This window comes from Bicyclus anynana, chromosome 17 (genome assembly GCF_947172395.1).
Source record: "Bicyclus anynana chromosome 17, ilBicAnyn1.1, whole genome shotgun sequence".
Lineage (NCBI taxonomy): Eukaryota > Metazoa > Arthropoda > Insecta > Lepidoptera > Nymphalidae > Bicyclus > Bicyclus anynana.
The window spans coordinates 10,220,728-10,241,126 of NC_069099.1; the positions used below are offsets into that span (position 1 = coordinate 10,220,728).

Here is a 20,399-nt window from a genome sequence, read left to right on the forward strand (position 1 = left end):
AAACTTATAGTCCAGGGAGCATTTTTACAATTGATTATTAATAATAATTAATTATAACAATGCTCCCGGAAAATTAACTTGATATATATTATCAAGTTATTTTTCCGTGAGTAGCTTCTTTTTGATGAGACACTCTACTTTTATATTTACGAAAATTGTTGATTTTGGTGAATAAGAGGGTTACTGGGTAATAACAATATCTGAGCGTAGAAACGAGATAACGTACTACGCAATTGGTAGGATGTGGATGTTAAGTTAACTATTAATTATAAGTTAACTATAGCAATAGTAAAAATAATATTTGATGAATTCCTCTTCCCAACTTGTATCAATTCAAACGAGGTTATCAAAAATTGTTAATAAATTAACCGGCTATTTTTTGACTGTTAATTAATTAATATTTAGAGGCTCCCCGGATCCTGGCCTATGAGATTGTATCTGTCTCAAATGCTAATGTAGATAATAAAAGATTTATGCATCGTTAAAACCTGATGCAAGTCCTGAATGCAATGTACTATACCGAATGTATCGCCATTTCTTGTAATAAAAACAAGTTATCGTGGATTGCGTGAGAAATTAATGGGACTTGATAGACTAACCAAATTCTATGTACTAGGTATACCTACTATCATGGATTCTGTGTTATTAAAACTTTTGGTCGTACTTAAGTTTTGTTACAACTTATATGCTTTGGATATTTTAATTTTCTTCTTTTATTTGTTTGACAGAGTTCACACACGCAGAGAATTAAATTTTCTGGTATGCAAGTTTCGTCACGATGTTTTTCCTTCACAGTTTGAGACACGTGATATTTAATTTCTAAAAATGCACACAACGGAAAATTTTGAGGTGCATGCCCCGGACCGGATTCGAACCCACACCCTCCGAAATCGGAGGCAGAGGTCATATCCACTGGGCTAACACGGATTATGTCTTATTCGAATTTGAACGTTAGGACGCTAAGTTTCGAATGTCACTATTAACGAAGTTGCCATGGAAACGAACGATGTCACTGCGCTGCGACTTTACAGAATGCAGCAGCTGTCCAGACTTTGTCGGTATATAATAACACAAGGCATTGTCCACATATCATAGAAACCTGCATAATGTGGCTTGTTGGTTATGCATCAACAGTATCAAATAAACATTTAGCACCTAGATTGTAGTAGAAGCACGTGCATTTTGAACTAAATTCTGAATAGTATTACGCAGTGTGCCTATTTATACGTACTTAGTGCTAATAAAACGTATTGATAATAATAATAACGGATAATGAATTATTGAGATATGCTTTCCAAGAAGCAGAAAAAGCATACATTTTCAGTAAGAATTCTAAACCCGGAGTTGGGAATTCCCGTGCTTTAAAGAGCACGTTAAGCCAAGAACCAACATCATTATATCAGCCGTAGGTTAAAATAAACATCAAATCAATTGACAAAATGTCACCTACATACAGTTTTATATCAACCAGTAAGCACCGAATGACTTACATAGTATCTCTATTTTGTATAAGGGTTCATTTACACGAGCGGCAACTCTACCGACGACCGCAGTCGACTGCAGTCGGCGACGTCTCGTCGGCAGACAACGGCACTCGACTGCAGTCGGCGACGTCGCGGCGGCAAGTGACAGCGTCGCCGACTGCAGTTGACTCCCGTCGGTGGTCGACTGCAGTCGTCGATAGCAGCTGCTCGTGTAAATGAACACTTAAGTCAATAAGTTCAAAGTTTTTACTAAACGTAAGCTTGTAGAAAAGTCGTATTATAATGTCAATGATTATGTAAACGACAAAATTGCTTGGAAATTAAATGACAGGCTACTTATATACCTATTGTTAAACCTGGCTGAGTTTGTTGTGGGCTCTCGGACCAAGGCGCGTTTGGAACCCTCGTAACTTTAATTTTAAGTTTTCGAATAATTATTATCACCATTATCTTAAGTTTAACATCATTACCTGACGTTTCGAAAAAAAAATTGAAATAAATGAATTTTGACTTTGACTTTGACTAAGTCAACTAGCTTACGTCAAACAGTGAATTAGCCTGCTGAACTGTGAGTAAATGACTATTTACCCTAGTTCCATATTTAAATGATCACCAATTAGCAATAGTACAGTAGAGCCAGCACTCAAAAGAGTTCGAGTTTGACTGAAGCATTACACTCACTTGTGGCCCAGCTCGTGAGTGATGGTGTGCGCCAGCATGATCCCGTTGTCCTCGTTGACTGAGCAACTGCGGTCTGGCTTGCACATGCCGGCAACATGCGCCACGCCCAAAGTGCTGCAACACACACAACACATTAAAAAAAAAAAAATTGGTACCAGTCAACCCTCATTGGAGCGGCATGGTGGGTCTAAACTACATATGCCCTCTCCTATAAGTAGAGAGGCCTGGGGCATTAACTAACACTGCTTAATTAATGAAACTACGAAACACAGAATATATGGGTGCCAATATATTGTTATGAGAACGCTGAAGCTATGCGGAGGTTAAAATATCTCGTGGCCCTAAGACCATCTTTGACTTGTCGTCATTAGTTAGGCCTTAGTCCACTACGCTAGTCCAATGCGGATTACACAGACAGTGACTTCAGACTTCACACATGTAGAGAATGAAGAAAACTCTCTGGTATGCAGGTTTCCTCACGATGTTTTTCCTTCACCGTTTGCGACACTTGATATTTAATTTCCGCCCTGGACCGGATTCGAACCTATGCCTTCTGAATTGAAGACAGAGATCATATCCAATGGACTATCACATGTGGAATAACCTTGATAGATAGGTATCAAGGTATGACTAATTAAAATTTTACCATAATATTAGTATGTTTTTATTTTGTACTCAGAAAATATCAGGCTCTATATCTAACTTATTTTATTATTATTTTTTTATTCTTTACAAGCCCTTAACTACAATCTCACCTGATGGTAAGTGATGATGCAGTCTAAAATGGAAGCGGGCTAACTTGTTAGGAGGAGGTTGAAAATCCACACTCCTTTCGGTTTCTACACGACATCGTACCGGGACGCTAAATCGCTTGGCGTTACGTCTTAGTCGGTAGGGTGGTAACTAGCCACGGCCGAAGCCTCCCACTAGCCAGACCTGGACCAATTAAGAAAACCTCAATCGGCCCAGCAGGGGATCGAACCCAGGACCTCCGTTTTCTAAATCCACCGCGCATACCACTGCGCCACGGAGGCCGTCGAACCGTATCTATACTAATATAATAAAGCTGAAGAGTTTGTTTGTTTGATTAAACGCGCTAATCTCAGGAACTACTGGTCCGATTTGAAAAATTCTTTCAGTGTTAGATAGCCCATTTATCGAGGAAGGCAGGCTATATATTATCCCCATATTCCTACGGGAACGGAAACCACGCGGGTAAAACCGCGCGGCGTCCGCTAGTTTTAATAATATGTCTATGTAGTAAATCAAGTAGGTACACCCGATTAGACAGTGTTATAGCTTGCTACAGCAGAACAGGTGTAGCGACTAATGGTGTACTGATTATGGTGGCGGCTGTGCGGGCCACGCAGTGTGAATAACTAACATCTTAAGTGTAGTTCACAATATAATCTTAGATGGCAAACAATATTTGTTTGTATAAATTGTGAAGTAGGCAATGTGGAGAGTAGAAACTAGAAAGTACGTAAGTAAATATATGTAAAGTTTTAAAGAATAGTGTTTTTAAGTGAATAACTTTCCCTTTTTTCCGCCATCTACGTGAAACGCCTGTTATAAAATTCATGATAACACTCCAATGGAACGCAAAAAATTACTTAGATTTGACTCCGGTTACTTAATCATCATAAACAGCCTATATTCGGCTCACTGTTCAGCACAAATTTCCTCTCAGAATGAGAGGGGTTAGGCCTTAATCCACCATGCTGTTTCACGATTGGCAGACTTCACTCACGTAGAGAATTAAGAAAATTCTCATATATGCAAGTTTCCTTACGATGTTTTTCCTTCACCGTTTGAAACACGTGATATTCAATTTCTTAGAGTTGCATGCCCTGGACCATATTCGAACCAACGCCCTCCGAATCGAAGGCAGAGGTCATATCCACTGGGCTATCATGGTTCTCGGTTTCTTAATAGTGGCATATAAATGGCTTAAAATGAGTAGCAACAACTGGATTTTAAATTAGATGTGTTATACTATAATTGGCACTGTCCATGAGTGCAAAGATGAGGTCTAGGATGAGACGCACTTGCCTAGAAAGTGGCTCGAAGGGGTTTAGATTGCAGAAAAAAACACAGACACCGGAAGGGTGTTCCATACTTTAGCAGTTCTAATAAGAAACGTTTAGGGACGCCTGGATATCAACCACATTTCCTAAGCTTCATTATCGTTTTCTGCTCCTATAATCTTCATTGTAAATCTTTCTTCTACTGTATAGCTTGTTCCACAACTACTAGACGTAAATGCGTATGATCGTACTAATATTATAAACGCGAAAGTTTGTATGGATGTTTGGATGTACGTTTGGATGTTTTGATGTTTGTTACTCTATAACGCCGCTGCTACTGAAGCGATTTGGCTAAAATTTGGGATGGAAATGGATTTTACTCTGGATTAACATATAGGCTACTTTTTATCCCGAAAAATCCATGGTTTTCCGAGATTTGCGAAAACTGATGATTTTAATGATATGAATGTTTGTTACTCTTTCACGCCTCGATTACTTAACCGAATTAGCTGAAGTTTGGTATTGAGATATATTATAGCATGGATTAACATATAGGCTAGAGAAATAGACTTAGAAACAGTTTTCTGGAAGAAATGTTTTAATCGAGTTTCAATATTCGAACTTTATCTTATGACATGTCAATCTTGATATAATTTCTATTTCGCATCTCATGTTGTACAAATCGTGACGTCTCGATATCGGAACAGACAGGCACGACGCGTATCAACATTGCAATGTGATCTGGTTTGTGACAAATGGTCAAAGTTGGTAGACGTTGCCAACCTTCTGTCGAGCCTCCTGTCAGTGATTGCATTACTGTTTGATGAAAACTTTAGCCGTGAACATTGGTGACAGCCTTGTATAAACATACGACGTTATCTCTTTTAAGTGAGGTCAATTTTTTCTCGGCTAGTTCAATGTGAGGAATAAGTTTAACATTTAGAAATTTTACTTTTACTCGCACAACGACCATTGACTGTATTATTGATGAAAAATTGAGACTTTGATGAAATCTCAATACAAATAGCAGTTATTTTAATTGATAATATTAATGCGAATGTGAGATTGCTTTGTATTATTGTTTTTTACTCGTTAAACCTACTCTATTTAATCGTAATTAATAAATATACAGCCTTATAAGTTGTCGCGATCTGCTTAGACTGCATCTTCACTCAGCATCAATTGAGAAAACAGTCAAGGGAGTTGAAGAACATAAAACGTGTTGTGAAGAAGAATTAGATTATAAAATAGACTCGTGAGTACATAAACAATAATTTGCGAATTTTTAAACATCCTACTAATATTATAAACGCGAAAGTTTGTATGGATGTTTGGATGTTTGTTACTCTATAACGCCGCGAAAGCGATTTTTCTAAATTAAATTAAATGGCTTAGAAATAAAAAAATAAAAAATTAAATGGCTTAGAATGGAAATACATTTTACTCTATATTAACACATAGGCTACTTTTTATCCCGCAAAAATGCATGGTTCCCGAGGGATTTGCGAAAAACTAAATTCCATGCGGACGAAGTTCGGGTGTCGGCTAGTATCCAATAACTAAATTATTAAATTAAAGTATCAATTATCAAAATCGGTTGAGAGGCTGAATAGTTACTAAGGAACGTAGGAATGGACATACAACATGTAGACATTGTTACATAAGTATATACTTTAAACATACATACAGAGCACACACACAACAGTCAATTTGAGCATCGCTACAGTCGGGTAAAAAAGAATACTTAAACGTTCAAAGCCAATACAAAATGTGAACGCGTTCTAAGGCAGTTAGTAGCGAGCGGCCGGCGCAGACGCGGCCGGGAATAGGCGGCTAATAATATACACGGCGCTGACTCACACGGAAGCCGGCGAAAAGCTCTATAAATTCCTTCAAATAAATTCAATATACTCGAGTAAACAAACATACTACGGTAAACTACTACACTCGTAACTACACAAAAAAGGCTTTGAACATCGGTAATCATTTCAAGCGTTTGCGGTTTATCAGTTTGTACACGTGTTCCAATTAATTAAGAAACAAAAGGGAACAGCTTAATATATTTCAGTTCTCCTTATAAGTTGTGGTAGGAATATTATTGTTGTAACAACCCGTCACTAGAAATGTAACGTAATGAATAATGGACACGCGTTGATGTCTATTATATTGAGGTGTGATTTGAAAGCTAGGTATATACTTAGCAAATGCTATATTAAACCTGAATAGAATATTTTGATGTTTGTTTGAACATACTTATCTATGGATCTACCAGACGGGTTTATAATATTGTTTATGAATTTAATAGGCGCTTCAATGAGGTTATTATTTTTTAAAGAAATTACACCCTGAACTGATTAAATTGTTACGAACGTTCGTAAGTGTTACGAACGAAGTTACCAAGCTATAGTAATATGTATGATATACCTACTGCATTGAAATGGAAGTGAGAAGGATAAATGGTCAAGAGACATAACAGCTTGGTGCCCAAGGCACCAGAAAAGAAACAGAGGAAGACAGCGTCGTAGATGGGAGGACGATGTCAGAAAAATAGCAGGTGTCACTTGGAATAGACAAGCAAATAACCGATCAGTGTGGCGGGCTCTAGGGGAGGCCTATGCTGTAAAGCACGACAATCTCAACACGCCGGTGTCAATCAAATAAATTTTGTAAATAATTTTAAGATATTTGTGATTGTTTAATAAAGGCTATTATTATTATTATTATTATGATATACCTAGACGTACTCGTAGATGTATATGTCAATAGCTATTATTTAAGGCACTCACCTTCATATTTAGACACGCGTAATTTGCCAGTGCAATGTAGAAGCAATCAAACGTAATATTCGAGATGCAATCACAATAATTACGCTTTAATGATTTAACATTTTGATTTAAGACTACGTTTTATGTCGTCGTCAATTAAGGTTTGAGTCTGAATAAAAATTACTAGTGTGTTTTGAAATTAATTAAACTTCTTACGATTTGTGAGAAACTGAATTCCACGCGGTCGAAGTCGCGGGCGTCCGCTGTTTTATGATATTAGTCCGATACCTACTTAACACCATGGGTGTAGAGTACACAGTGCATAATCCTATGTAAAGGTGCCGACTAAGTAAATTTTATTCCACACTTCGGCGACGACGCGCGGCGTATTCCAAAGGAATTCCAGTTTCGAGCGCGACCCATTGAAATATTGAGAGCGTGTATTTTGACAACCGTCTGGTGTACCGGCACACTTAGCACGCGCGCCGCATAAATACTTCTGCTTAAAAAACTTGTAGTGATTTAAATTAAACATGAAGTATGTAAGTACGAGTGTACTGCTCTCTGCAGGTACTTACATTTACATACGATCTCTATGTAAATTGTTTTCACATCAAAATATTTACAATTATTTTCACATCAACTCATTCATACACTGTTTGTTTATCATGTGTCTATGGAGTAAAACATCACGTCTTCCCCTTCATAGCTGTACTGAAGGTTACATCTTGCGTTTATTCATAAGCAAGTAATATAAATATACTTTTGATAAAAAAACTTGTAATTATTTAAATTATACATGAAGTACGTAAGTACAAGTGTACTGCTCTCTGCAGGTACTTATATTTACATACGATCTCTATGTAAATTGTTTTCACAACAAAATATTTACAATTATTTTCACATCAACCCATTCATATACTGTTTGTTTATCATGTGTCTATGGAGTAAAACATCACGTCTTCCCTTTCATAAATGCACTGAAGGTTACATCTTGCGTTTATTCATAAGCAAGTAATATAAATATACTTCTGATTAAAAAGCTTGTAATGATTTAAATTAAACATGAAGTACGTAAGTACTAGTGTACTCTGTAGGTACTTATATTTACATACGATCTCTATGTAAATTATTTTCACATCAACCCATTTATACACTGTCTGTTTATCATGTGTCTATGGAGTAAAACATCACGTCTTTCTCTTCATAGCTGCACTGAAGGTTAAATCTTGCGTTTATTAATCTTCAAATTATATAAATATTAAATACTTCAGGTTAAAAATCTTGTATTAATTTAAAATAAACATGATGTACCTACGTAAGTACGAGTGTTATGCCTGTATTTACATGGGATCTCTAAGCTGTATAATAATTGTTTTCGAATCATTCAAAATTATTTTCACATCAACAAATTCATACACTGATTGTGTAAGTACTTCATACACGAAGGGAAATATCAAGTCTTTCTCTTCATAGACGCACTGAATAGTGACTGATATAATGTGTTTATTAATAAACAAATAATATAAATATTAAATACTTCTGCTTAAAAAACTTGTAGTGATTTAAATTAAACATGAAGTACTTACGTCCATATAATGCACAGTCCCTACATAAGTGCCTATAATATTTACATACGATGACATTTTATATATAATTTATTTATTTTCACATCAACACACTCATACCCGTGTTTGTATTATATTTGTAAATCGAAAGATGTGACGTCGCATTAATAATTTCAGAAAACGATATCTTGCGTTACTTCATAAGCATGATAGCTGGTTTGGGTCAATATATTGCTTTGTTTTTATTGTTGTAAAGAACCGTTTTCCGCACGGAAAAAGACAAAAAAAAAAACAAAGGGCCCGCTATGTATGAGTAAGTTGCATAAAGTATTGTATGCAGAAATTAGATATTCGTAGCGCCACAAATGTGCAATTTGTATGGAAGGGAAATAAAAACTTGAATAATATAAACTCGCAACAAAGCAGTTTTATTGCTAATACTTGTTGTGCATGCTTATTTGATAAATACTAGCAGACCCTACAGATGTCCTGTATTGATTAATTTCTAAATTAAAAAAAAGTCGAGAAGTCAGAAAAAGAGTCGAGATTGTTGAGTTATCAAGAAGTATGCTGATGTTTTATAAACAAAAAAAACCTACACAAATTTTATAAAGAGGTAATATATTTGTGTAAGTAATGAATAAACTCAAAAACTACTAAACCAATTCGAAAAATTCTTTCACCAATAGAAAGCTACATTGTCAGGGCGTAACATAGGCTATATTTTATCTCCGTACTCCCACGGAAATGGGATTAACACCTGTGAAACCGCGAGGTCTGCTAGTAACCTAATAAAATAGATAGATAGTACCTAAAACCGCAGTACTCCTAGAACTCCATCGCAATTCCATACATATAGTATGATTACAACAATAAACACAGCAGAAAGTTTGTTGGTAACAGAAAAAAATAATACAAAAACAAATAATACAGCTTCAATTTACTTCGGCGTTTTTGTACACCGGCGAACGTTTAGAGCAGAAAGAAAGTCCATTACCTATGGACTCAGGTATTCTAAAGTGATTCTAAGTCATTACAAAATTATTTTTATTGAAACGTTGACTATTTTTGTTGTTTTTAGTTTTATTTATACCTACCCACTATGATTAATTTTAAATATGTCTCATTACGGCTTGTTATGGAAGAGCGGAGCCTTCTGTCACACACAGCTCTTAAAAGTGTACAACTCTTAAAAGAAGACTCTAGCCTTTAATTATTTGTTATTCGATTGATGTTACTGAAATAAACTATTTTTTTTTTTTTTTTTTTTATTTTAATTCTATTTCTATTTTTTTTTGCTTGAAGATTATACAACTACTAGAAACACACATCAGAGCAATATTAACTTTAAACCTTCCAGGAAACATGTATTAACAATTCAAGGTAAAAAATTAAATAAATGCATAATATGGTAGCAGATCAACATATGTGTATATCATTATCGTATAGAACTTTTTTATACTTGATTGCACATTAAGTTAATGCATTTATATGACAAGACTAAATAGTAAATATGTTTTCCTGTGCCTCGATGGTACAGTGATAACAGTTAGGAACACGAGGTTCTGGGTTCGAATCCAGGGTCGATCTATGAAATACTAGGCATTTTTTCCTCACGTCCGGATGTACCTACCTAATATGCTCTCTCCCAATCGATTTACAATTTAAGCGACTAAATATAATCAGAGGCACAATTATCCACAAGCGGTAATAGCCCAGTGGATATGACCTGACAGTTCGGGGCATGCCTCCAACTTTTCAGTTGTGTGTATTTTAAGAAATTAAATATCACGTGTCTCAAACGGAGAAGGAAAACATCGTGAGGAAACCTGCATATCAGAGAATTTTCTTAATTCTCTGCGTGTGTGACGTCTGCCAATTGGGCCGCTGGCCTAATTGGCATTGGACTATAGACCTAACCTAACCCCTCTCATTCTGAGAGGGGACTCGAGCTCAGCAGTGAGCCGAATATGGGTTGATAATGATGACTATTATCCGCCCACCTTAATATACTCGCGTCATACTAAAGTTGGCGGATAATTGTGCCTCTGAGTATAGTTGCGGAGTAAAATGTTACTTTGGTTTGGACCTATAACGCTGCTGTCAAGGGGTTAAATAATGTTCACACTATACTTATACTCTTTGGTTCTTTGTAACAAAGAATATTGCACCGGACGCAATTATTTTTGCACCTAAAATCAGATAACATAGCCGTGAACAATATATTACCTGCCTTTGATACACGCGAGCGGGCACCTCTTTCAATTTCCTCGAGATAAAGGCGATATTTATCGATTTTAGTTTTTTAAAGTTCGCTTCTTTAAAAATACATCTAATAAACATACCGCTCGAAACTTTTTACTTTAATTAATACTACTGGAGCTTTGTCGTTATTTTGTGCTTATGCAAACAGGAAACAGCTAAAGTGTTTTTCAGATAGCAGTGACGGTGACAGTCGCCTGTATGACGTTCATAATACGTACTATTATCGTGAATCGCGGCAAACTTTCAAGAGTGAAACGAACTTTTTTTATTATTTTTTTTTATTCTTTACAAGTTAGCCCTTGACTACAATCTCACCTGATGGTAAGTGATGATGTGGTCTAAGATGGAAGCGGGCTAACTTGTTCGGAGGAGGATGAAAATCCACACCCCTTTCGGTATCTACACGGCATCGTACCGGAACGCTAAATCGCTTGGCGGTACGTCTTTGCCGGTAGGGTGGTAACTAGCCACGGCCGAAGCCTCCCACCAGCCAGACCTGGACAAATTAAGAAAATCTCAATCTGCCCAGCCGGGGATCGAACCCAGGACCTCCGTCTTGTAAATCCACCGCGCATAAAACTGCGCCACGGAGGCCGTCGAACTAGTTTAGAACCCATACCCTTACGGAAAGTTTCCTCATCGCAAGTAACAGTCAAAGTAACGTCATTAATCCAAAGTGACGGTCTTATTCACTGAAAAATAAAGTCTTCTTTACTACTTACTACTTTTACTGTTACTTTAGCTTTGATGAAGAAATTGGCTGTTAGTCATGAGATAGTTCTTGCAACGCGGCACGATCCAAACTAAGTTTGGAGACTCAGTTCCAGTTTGCAGGAACCAGCTCATGGCTAAGGGCCCCGTATGGGTTCGAAACTAGTTGGGCATACTAAACTGAGTTTGGTCAAACCAGTTTGGATCATGCCGCGTTGCAAGAATTAGCTCATGACTAAGGGCCCCGTTTGGGTTCGAAACTAGTCGGGCATACTTCGCCCTAATATCACGTGAGTTTTCGCCGTGTTTCATAATCAATTAAAGTGAAATAAAAAACACTTTAAAGTTTGTAAGGTATTTATGCTACATTTCCTACAGATTCTCAAATGATCTAAATTCTTTCAAGTAGGTATAGTTTCGATACAAAAGCTCTTTCAAAACGTCAAGTTTATTCTCACTTAAAATTTCTTATTTTGTAATGTAAATTGAATTTTTACAAATAACCAATAAAATGCTATAATATTCTTATAAATATGTAACAAAATGTCCATCCGAATGTTATTCACACATAAAATCTCATTTAGTTTAATTAATACCACTTTGTAATAATTTGAATTGAAAACCAACGTATTGGGTAACATACAATCTGCTATGATAATAATGTGAATTAAATTGCAATCTGAATTGAATACGACCGCAGGCTTATATAAAAGGTTTGTGAAGTGCGAACGTAATAGGTCTGCCACAAACTATACGAGTGGCGCGGTAAGTAGCGAGGTAAGTAAGCAGAGATGTAGTGTGGCAACGTTATCGTCCTGCCGCTATTCTTACCGCTCGTCCTGCCCACCGATCCCTATTTTGTCAGTTTGGAGCGAGAGTAGAGCAGTGTGTGTGTTTCCAATAGTGAACTCTGGACCCTCGGGAACCCTCTATTATTGTACAGTAAAACGCAGAAAATGGAATTGGATTGGCCCGAAGACAGGAGACCTTCAAGTGGTATCCTAGACGAGGCAAGTAAAGACATGACAGGCCAAAGGCTACTTGGAAGCAATCCACAGTCTTATTCAAATATGAATGTTAATGTTTTATGTTGTCATAGAAACGTCGACGAACTTTTCGCCGATAACGTGTCTTATTCAAATTTGAAAGTGAATGTATTATGTTGTCATAGAAACAAACATGTATTATGTTGTCATATAAAATTCTGGGTCTGTACTGCGCTAAATTATGCAGGCCGACCCATAATAGTTTCGGCCCTATGCACCACTAGACGTGAAAGGTCTTAAAAAAGAAAAAGAGGGCATTGTTGGGATTCCAACCCATCAAAAATGTAATAGGGTACCATTACTAAGACTCCGCTGTCCGTCTGTCACCGTCTTACTAACGAACCGTAATAGTTAGACAGTTGAAATTTTTACAGCTGATATTGTATATCTTTTGCCTCTATAACAATAATTATACTAAAAAATAATAAATATTTAAGATGACTCACATACAATGTGTTTTTTTGCTGTTTTCATAGATAAATGGTACGGAACCCTACGTGCGCGAGTCTGACTCGCACTTGGCAGGTCATTTATAATATCTATTTATTTAAATAGATACACAAGACAGGGTAGCATCTAAGCAGCGCGAGCGGCAGTGTTACTAGCATAGTGTGGATGCGGCATAAGGCAGAGGTGAGATAAGTGGGCGAGCGACACGCAGACTGCGCGGCGGCGCGCGCGTCCGCGTCGCTGCTCCGATCATTTGTAAATAAGGTAATAATATTATTTTAAGGTGAAGGTGAATCGCGGAAATACCTTAACATTAACAAATCCAAATATTTAAATAAAGAAGGACCATAAAACTTCAGTTTCTGAAGAACGGAGCAAATAGTCTGAGATCCGAATTAGAAATCTTCACCCATCTGTTTATTGGGTGCGTATCTATAATAGTTAAAAAAATATACCTACTGCGAGTATATTACATTAAATACACCTGTGTAAATTATTATCATTCATAATGTTATTTATTTTTTATTGAGAAAGAATACCTACAATACGGAACTTATCCTAATAACTATACAAATCATGCCCACGTGGAATGGTGGTGAGAATACTGGCTGCATTTCCGCGCTGGACAGCCAGGCTGATCCATTGCGCAAAAAATGAGCCAGCCCTTCGAGTCAACTAGCCGCGGTGAAATGAATTTTTTGGCATTGCGATGACGTTAAAATTATATTAATGTAAAATGAAGCACTTGAATACAGTTAACATAAAACTCGCATCTCAACTTAAATGGAAAGACGATCGGCATTGGCAATGGCATTAATTTTGTTTGCATTGTGAAGATGTAAGAATGTTTAAATTTTGACATGTGTCATTTTTGTACAATTCGGCAATTTCAATGCACGTACATCATTGAGATTCTGGAACCCGCCTGGGGCCCGACACCGTTATCACCAGTCTCATTGTCTTTTGATTGCCGCCTTCCACGAACGTTCGACTACTCGTTTGTACCGTTTTCCGAACGCAATGGGCTTCCTCATTGCATTAATTATACACTGGTTTCGGTAGAAAACATGTCCTGTGTAGGAATCATACCTCCGCATTGATTTACGGCGAGCCTACGTTCGCTGAGATAAAAAAACAAGATAAATTTGTACGTATTTTTTATCACAACCTTCAATTCGATTTCAAATAAATAAGCGCGTTGTCGGATAGGAAATGGATAGCTGCTAAATATATGTTACGTCTGTTTTGCATCAACCGCCGCTCTAGTGCTACCGGAGTGTTTTGTTGAAACACCGCGTTAACTGCATCTAGGTGAGTTTTAAATACTTTGTGTGTAGAAAACATTTGTAATTTACTATAAATAATTACGCGGCTAAGTATATCTTCTGTTACTCATCCCGTTGAAGTGTTTGAACAGGTATGTTGGTAATGGGCGGGCGTTGTGTAACACGCAACATTCGGCCTGAACTAGGGTTGCCAACCGTACTTTAATAAATAGTATTGTACTATATTTCGGATCAGCGTACTATATACTGTTGAAAAAATATATATTACGCAAAAATACTATGTTTTCAACACTGAAATCTAACAAAAAAAAAATCATTTTAAACTTCATGAAAATTAGTTTTTGACAAATGCAATAGCGTCTAGCCTATTCGAACTTGTTTAGTTCTATAAAAACTAATTAAAAAAATTGCTTTTTTTTAAAATTATATATGTAAAAACACCAAACCAACCAGTGTGTGTATGAGTAAAAATAAATGTCGACTTTTGCTTATTCCATAAAATACTATATTTTATTTAAGTATTATCTGAAAAAAATACACATTTTTCTGAAAAAATGTTAGCAACCCTAGCCTGAACGAAAATCGCTTGTAATTATGTAACGCTATATGCTTATAGGCTTTTGTTAAAATTGTGAATGCCCATTTTGTATATAGCCGCCATCCTTGGCCTTAATGTCGGCACTTTGAAGTGACCGCTGACCGCGACCAGTTGTTAGCCATTTGCAAATATAAGCAAAAAAATATAATAGGCACCACATATTAATGGAGTCTTGCGTACTTGAATGAATATTTTGGTAATGATGTGAAATACATTACCGTTGAATTATTTAATGGACGAACTCGGTTATAATTATTGTAAGTTATAAGTTTATCATCATTATCAACCACTACAGGGTCAATCCTCTCTCTTTACAGGAGTGATCTACCATGCATGTATTATTTTGACTCTGCGACGATCATTATTAGATGTGAGAATGACCGGGATCAGGATCTATTTAGAGTAACGATGTACATAAGCAAATAGGCCTAATTGGGTTTATTTTCTTTTCAAAAAAGCAAATCTATGCCTATGACGCAGACCAAAAATCTACACTGAAATTACGTGACGTGTGCTAACAAATTCGTAAGTTAGGTAGTTAAACGTCCAGTGGCACAACCATGAATGGCAATAAAATCTGTATAAAATTTATGATATCAAGAATCAAACGTCTGAGCCGTCTCTTCAAAATTTGTTTAGTACATTGTCAAAACGTCATTCAGACTTGCCCTGGGGCCATGTCAAATCGGCGCAAAAAATCCTAAATGACACCGTGGATAATTGGCTCTTCAAATGAAAAGAGAGATCGTTTATTTTTATTCCAAAACGGCTATCAATACCACGTGGACGTGATTAACATAATTATAACTTTACGTTTTGTAAAATATCTAACATCTTTACATTTCTTGCTTTTCATTTTCATCTTACGTTTATTTTATACTAGCGGACGCCTGCGACTTCGTCCGCCCTCAGACCTCCGGCCCTTACATAGTATCGCTGTAAAAATGGAGTAACTTCTCCCGTTTTCCACACATTGGAATCCACATCCCTTCACTGCTTTGCTCCTATTGATTGTAGCGTGATGAAAAGTATACTATAACCTGCACATCAGTATGAAGAAAAATTTCGCCAAGTTTCATTAAAAACCGTCGAGTAGTTTTTGTTTTTTATAACAAACATACAGACAGGCAGACAGACAGCAATGTCATTGTGAATATTATCTATACTAATATTATAAAGAGGTAAAGTTTGTAAGTTTGTAAGTTTGTAACAATTTTTTGAAATGGGGTAATCTTCGGAACTACTGGATCGATTTTAAAAATTCTTTCACCAGTAGAATGCTACGTTATCGGGGAGTGCTATAGGCTATATTTTATATTTCTATCATATATAACTACTGAGATATCGCGGGTTTCCTCTTACAGGTCAGACCGAAAAACTTACTTATTCGCATGCGCTGCCTCAACCATTGCGTATAACTGAAATAAATGTATGGAGGCTTTTTGAACCTTTAAAAGTTCTACAAAAAAGTCCGCGACACCATATATCAATCTTTTATATTTTAGCAGATATAGTACCTTTAGTACTTTAATAAATTATTTAAATTTTAAACTAAGGTTTACGTCATTATTTACACAACTAACTTAAATCCTTATCAAAATAAATGATTTAATAATCACAAGGATATTATAGAGATAAGAGTTACAGTATGTTAATTAGTTATATAGTTTCGGAGATAATACAAAATTTCTGAAAGTCGCAGAAATGCCGCTATATGACGCCCCGCGGTTTCAATTACGTGGTTCCCGTTCCCGTATGAATATGAGGACCAAACATAGCCTATGACACTCGCAAATAATGTAGCTTTCTATTGGTAAAAGAATTTTCCAAATCGGTCCAGTAGATCCAGAGATTACCACCGACAACCACACAAACTTTACCTCTTTATAGTATTAGCATAGAAGTCGCTTGGGAAATTATAGTCTTTTGGTCATAGCACCACGCACAAAAGGCTGGACCAATTTTGCTGAGGGTAGGGAAGGGGTAGGATAGAGGTAGGGTAGGGGTAATTTAGGGAAAGTGTAGGGTAGGGTAGGGTAGGGTACGGATAAGGTAGGGGTAGTGTAGGGTAGGGGCAAGGTAGAGGTAGGGGAAGGATATGGAACGTATAGGGTAGGGTAGGGTGGGGGTAGGGTACGGGTAGGGTAGGGGTAGGGTACGGGTAGGGTAGAGGTAGGATACGGGTAGGGTAGGGTTAGGGTAGGGATAAGGTAGGGGTAGAGAAGGGTTAGGGTTAGTGGTAGGGTAGGAGTAAGGTAGGGGTAGGGTAGGGGTAGATTAGGGGTAGGATAGGATAGGGTATGGATAGGTTACGGGTAGGGTTAGGGTAGGGTAAGGTGGGGGGAGGGAAGGGATAGCGTTAGCGGTAGGGTAGGAGTAAGGTAGGGGTAGGGTAGGGTAGGGTAGGGTTGGGTAGGTTTACGAGCAGGGTAAGGTAGAGGTAGAGAAGTTTACATCAATTTTTACGCGGACGAAGTCGCGGGCGTCCGCTAGTCTATCATATATTTCTTATCATTATTAAATAACAGATGAGGGTATACATTTCTAATGCCGGATCTTAGACTATTAGTGATTCGGAGAAAATAAAAAAAAGATCCTAAAATGCTTTGAAAAATATTAATTTGCCATATTTTTGAATTCTGACCAATATTTCCCTTCCCCTTCAAGTAGTCGGAAAAGACTGCGTTAGGAGCGGACTCTTGTCGTATTCGCTCAAGACAGGGAGACCAGCGTCTTTAAGTAGAAGTAAACGTAATGAGGGTATCATTTTTTATTATGATATAAAGATTTCTATCCCACCAATATGTTTAACTACTAAAATAGAGTGTGTATCATTCACGATAAGTATTTAATAAATATCATAGACAAAGAAGAAATTATATTACCTTTGCTCTATGTTTCTAAAGTTCAATGTCCAAGCTTTCCATTTATGCCACTACTCCCTAATAAGGAACCTATTAGAATAATGATCATATTATTGTTAAAGGTAAATTAAGTAGTTTTGTCCAACTACGATGTCTGCTTTTACTTGTAATACCATTTCAAGTCTGATAGTAGTTAGCTTATTCGATGGTAACTGGGTTCAAGTTGGATGAATATTGAGGTCAAAGAGATAAAAGGAAATTGGGATGATGACTAAGTCTGAATATATTGATTTTTATGAGATATTCGGGTAAATAAGGTCAATATTAACTAATTAATATGTAAAAAACAAAGATTGTCTGGATGTTTGCAAATTAAATAAGATTATAAAATTTCAACATCTATTAAAAATCTGACCTTTAAATCCTTGTAGCTCCGAATGTAATAATCGCAGATACCCTGTTACTTTTACAGAGTTGCTTTACTATTAGCATTCTCCTAATTTATATACAATTTAAAAGAAAACTGTCATCATCTCTTAAAATTAATATTTTAGAGGTAAATAATATTTGTGTCCCTTATACGCATCCTTATAATTATGACGTAGCCAAGTTTTACGTATTTTAAAATGCAAGGTTAGATAATAGCGTGTGTTACATGGATAGTCGGAATTATTTGAATTACTTTGTATGAAAACATAAAAAAAATATTAATTATGCAGTTCGGGTCCTATAAGTGGACTCGTCAACACCTAGAAGTTATGGGAAATCCCAATCTCCCGAGCATCCAGTAGATAGGTATACATCATCATTATAAACCCATATTTGGCTCACTGCTGAGATCGAGTCTCCTCTCAGAATGATAGGGGTTAGGCCAATAGTCCACCACGCTGGCCCAATGCGGATTGGCAGACTTCACACACGCAGAGATTTAAGAAAATTATCTGATATGCAGGTTTCCTCACGATGTTTTTCCTTCACCGTTTGAGACAGGTGATATTTAATTTCATAAAATGCACACAACTAAAACGACCCTGCGACTCGCTTGATGTTGTCAGTCCACCTGGGGGTCGGCCAACACTGCGCTTACCAGTGCGGGGTCGCCAATCCAGCACTTTGGGACCCCAACGTCCATTGGCTCTTCGAACTATGTGCCCTGCCCATTGCCACTTTAGCTTCGCAACTCGTTGAGCTATGTCGGTGTCTTTGGTTCTTCTGCGGATCTCCTCATTTCTGATTCGATCACGCAGAGATACTCCTAACATAGCTCGTTCCATCGCCCGCTGTGTGACTCTGAGCCTTCTTATGAGGCCCATAGTTAGCGTTGGTCGCTAACTATGGGCTATCACGGCTATACGTAATTATAATATTTTGTTTAGGATGATTCGGTATTGTAAGATAAGTTGCCATATGAAGGCGGCTCCAGGTGATGAGGCTCGCAAGCGCAACATCTGAAAGTGTTCTATTTCGGCGCGAGTTACTCACCACCACTCTATTGACTCGCCAGACGCGCGCTCCTGCCATTGACCTTGTCTCGAGATTGCAAAAAATATTGCTAATATCAATTATAGTAGTATCTTTAGCTTTTCCTAATACATATATTATCTTAGTGTTATTGAAAGAATCGTTTTGTATAGTAACATTTTGCGACTTATTTGACGCAGTTTTTTTTTTAATTTGCTCAAGTTTGGTCTTTGCTAGTGACTATCCTACAAGCAAAGACATAACCAAGCGATTTCGCGATGCTGCGTATAATCGTCAGAGGTATGGGCAGAATAAACTTGTATTCCAAGTAAGTCCATTTCTATATCAAGCTAACTCGTTATTGAATAAAAAAACTTCTAAAATATGATTTAAAAAAGCTGTTCTAAGCAAACAATTTACTATAATGCTTTTAAAATGACTACCACTCAATCTATTCTATTTGTTTGGTATTAAAATAAAGTGTCCGTCCACCCACTTATCGTTAAAGCAAAGATTAATGCATCCTCTCTGAACATCGGTGTACTTTGACAGTAATCGCGCTGTGGCTGCCGCGGCTGATGGATAGATCTGTAACCGGTAACTACGTCCTATTCACTAACTTGGAGAAGGATTTCTGCGGAGAGAAGGATAGTCCAAGACACGCTTTATTTGAATGCCTGGGATGTGCGGATTTCAGAGCATAGACCAAGGGAGTGGAAGAGTTGAGTGCGCAAACACTTGTTGCTCGCATGTTAGCGAGCGAAGACGTGTGGAACAAATACGCGAACATGCTCCGCAAAATAATGGTACGGAGACAAGCAAGAGAAAGGCAGGAGAAGGGAGAGTATGAGAAACGATACCTGATCGGTCAGCACGAAGCTAGGCGGTTCCGTGCTGATCGAGGAGTTGGGGAGGTTATTTTAGTCCGTGCAAGTCGGATCGGAGTGACCTACCTTCCGGCAGAAGTCTGAAGGGATTTTTTCCTCCCAGAAAAAAAAAGAAAAAAAAAAATCACTAACTTCATCATCATTAACAAACCATAGTCGGTTGACTATTGAGCACGAGAAATCTGCATACTAGAGAATTTTCTTCATTCTCTGCGTATGTGAAGTCTGCTAATCCGCATTGGGGCAGCGTGGTGGACTATTGGCCTAACCCCTCTCATTCTGAGAGGAGACTCGAGCTCAGCAGTG

The 20,399-nt window shown here is 37.3% G+C and overlaps 1 protein-coding gene across 4 annotated transcripts in view; it reads right to left on the reverse strand.

Annotated features, from left to right (window-relative positions):
- Positions 1 to 20,399, reverse strand: part of LOC112054025 (A disintegrin and metalloproteinase with thrombospondin motifs 7) — a 152,548-nt gene that overhangs the window by 24,963 nt on the left and 107,186 nt on the right. For all 4 annotated transcript variants that reach the window (XM_052886661.1, XM_052886657.1, XM_052886658.1 and 1 more), the window contains one exon: positions 2,166 to 2,279. In XM_052886661.1, the coding sequence (XP_052742621.1) occupies positions 2,166 to 2,279 (114 nt within the window). The remainder of the gene's footprint in view (positions 1 to 2,165; positions 2,280 to 20,399) is intronic.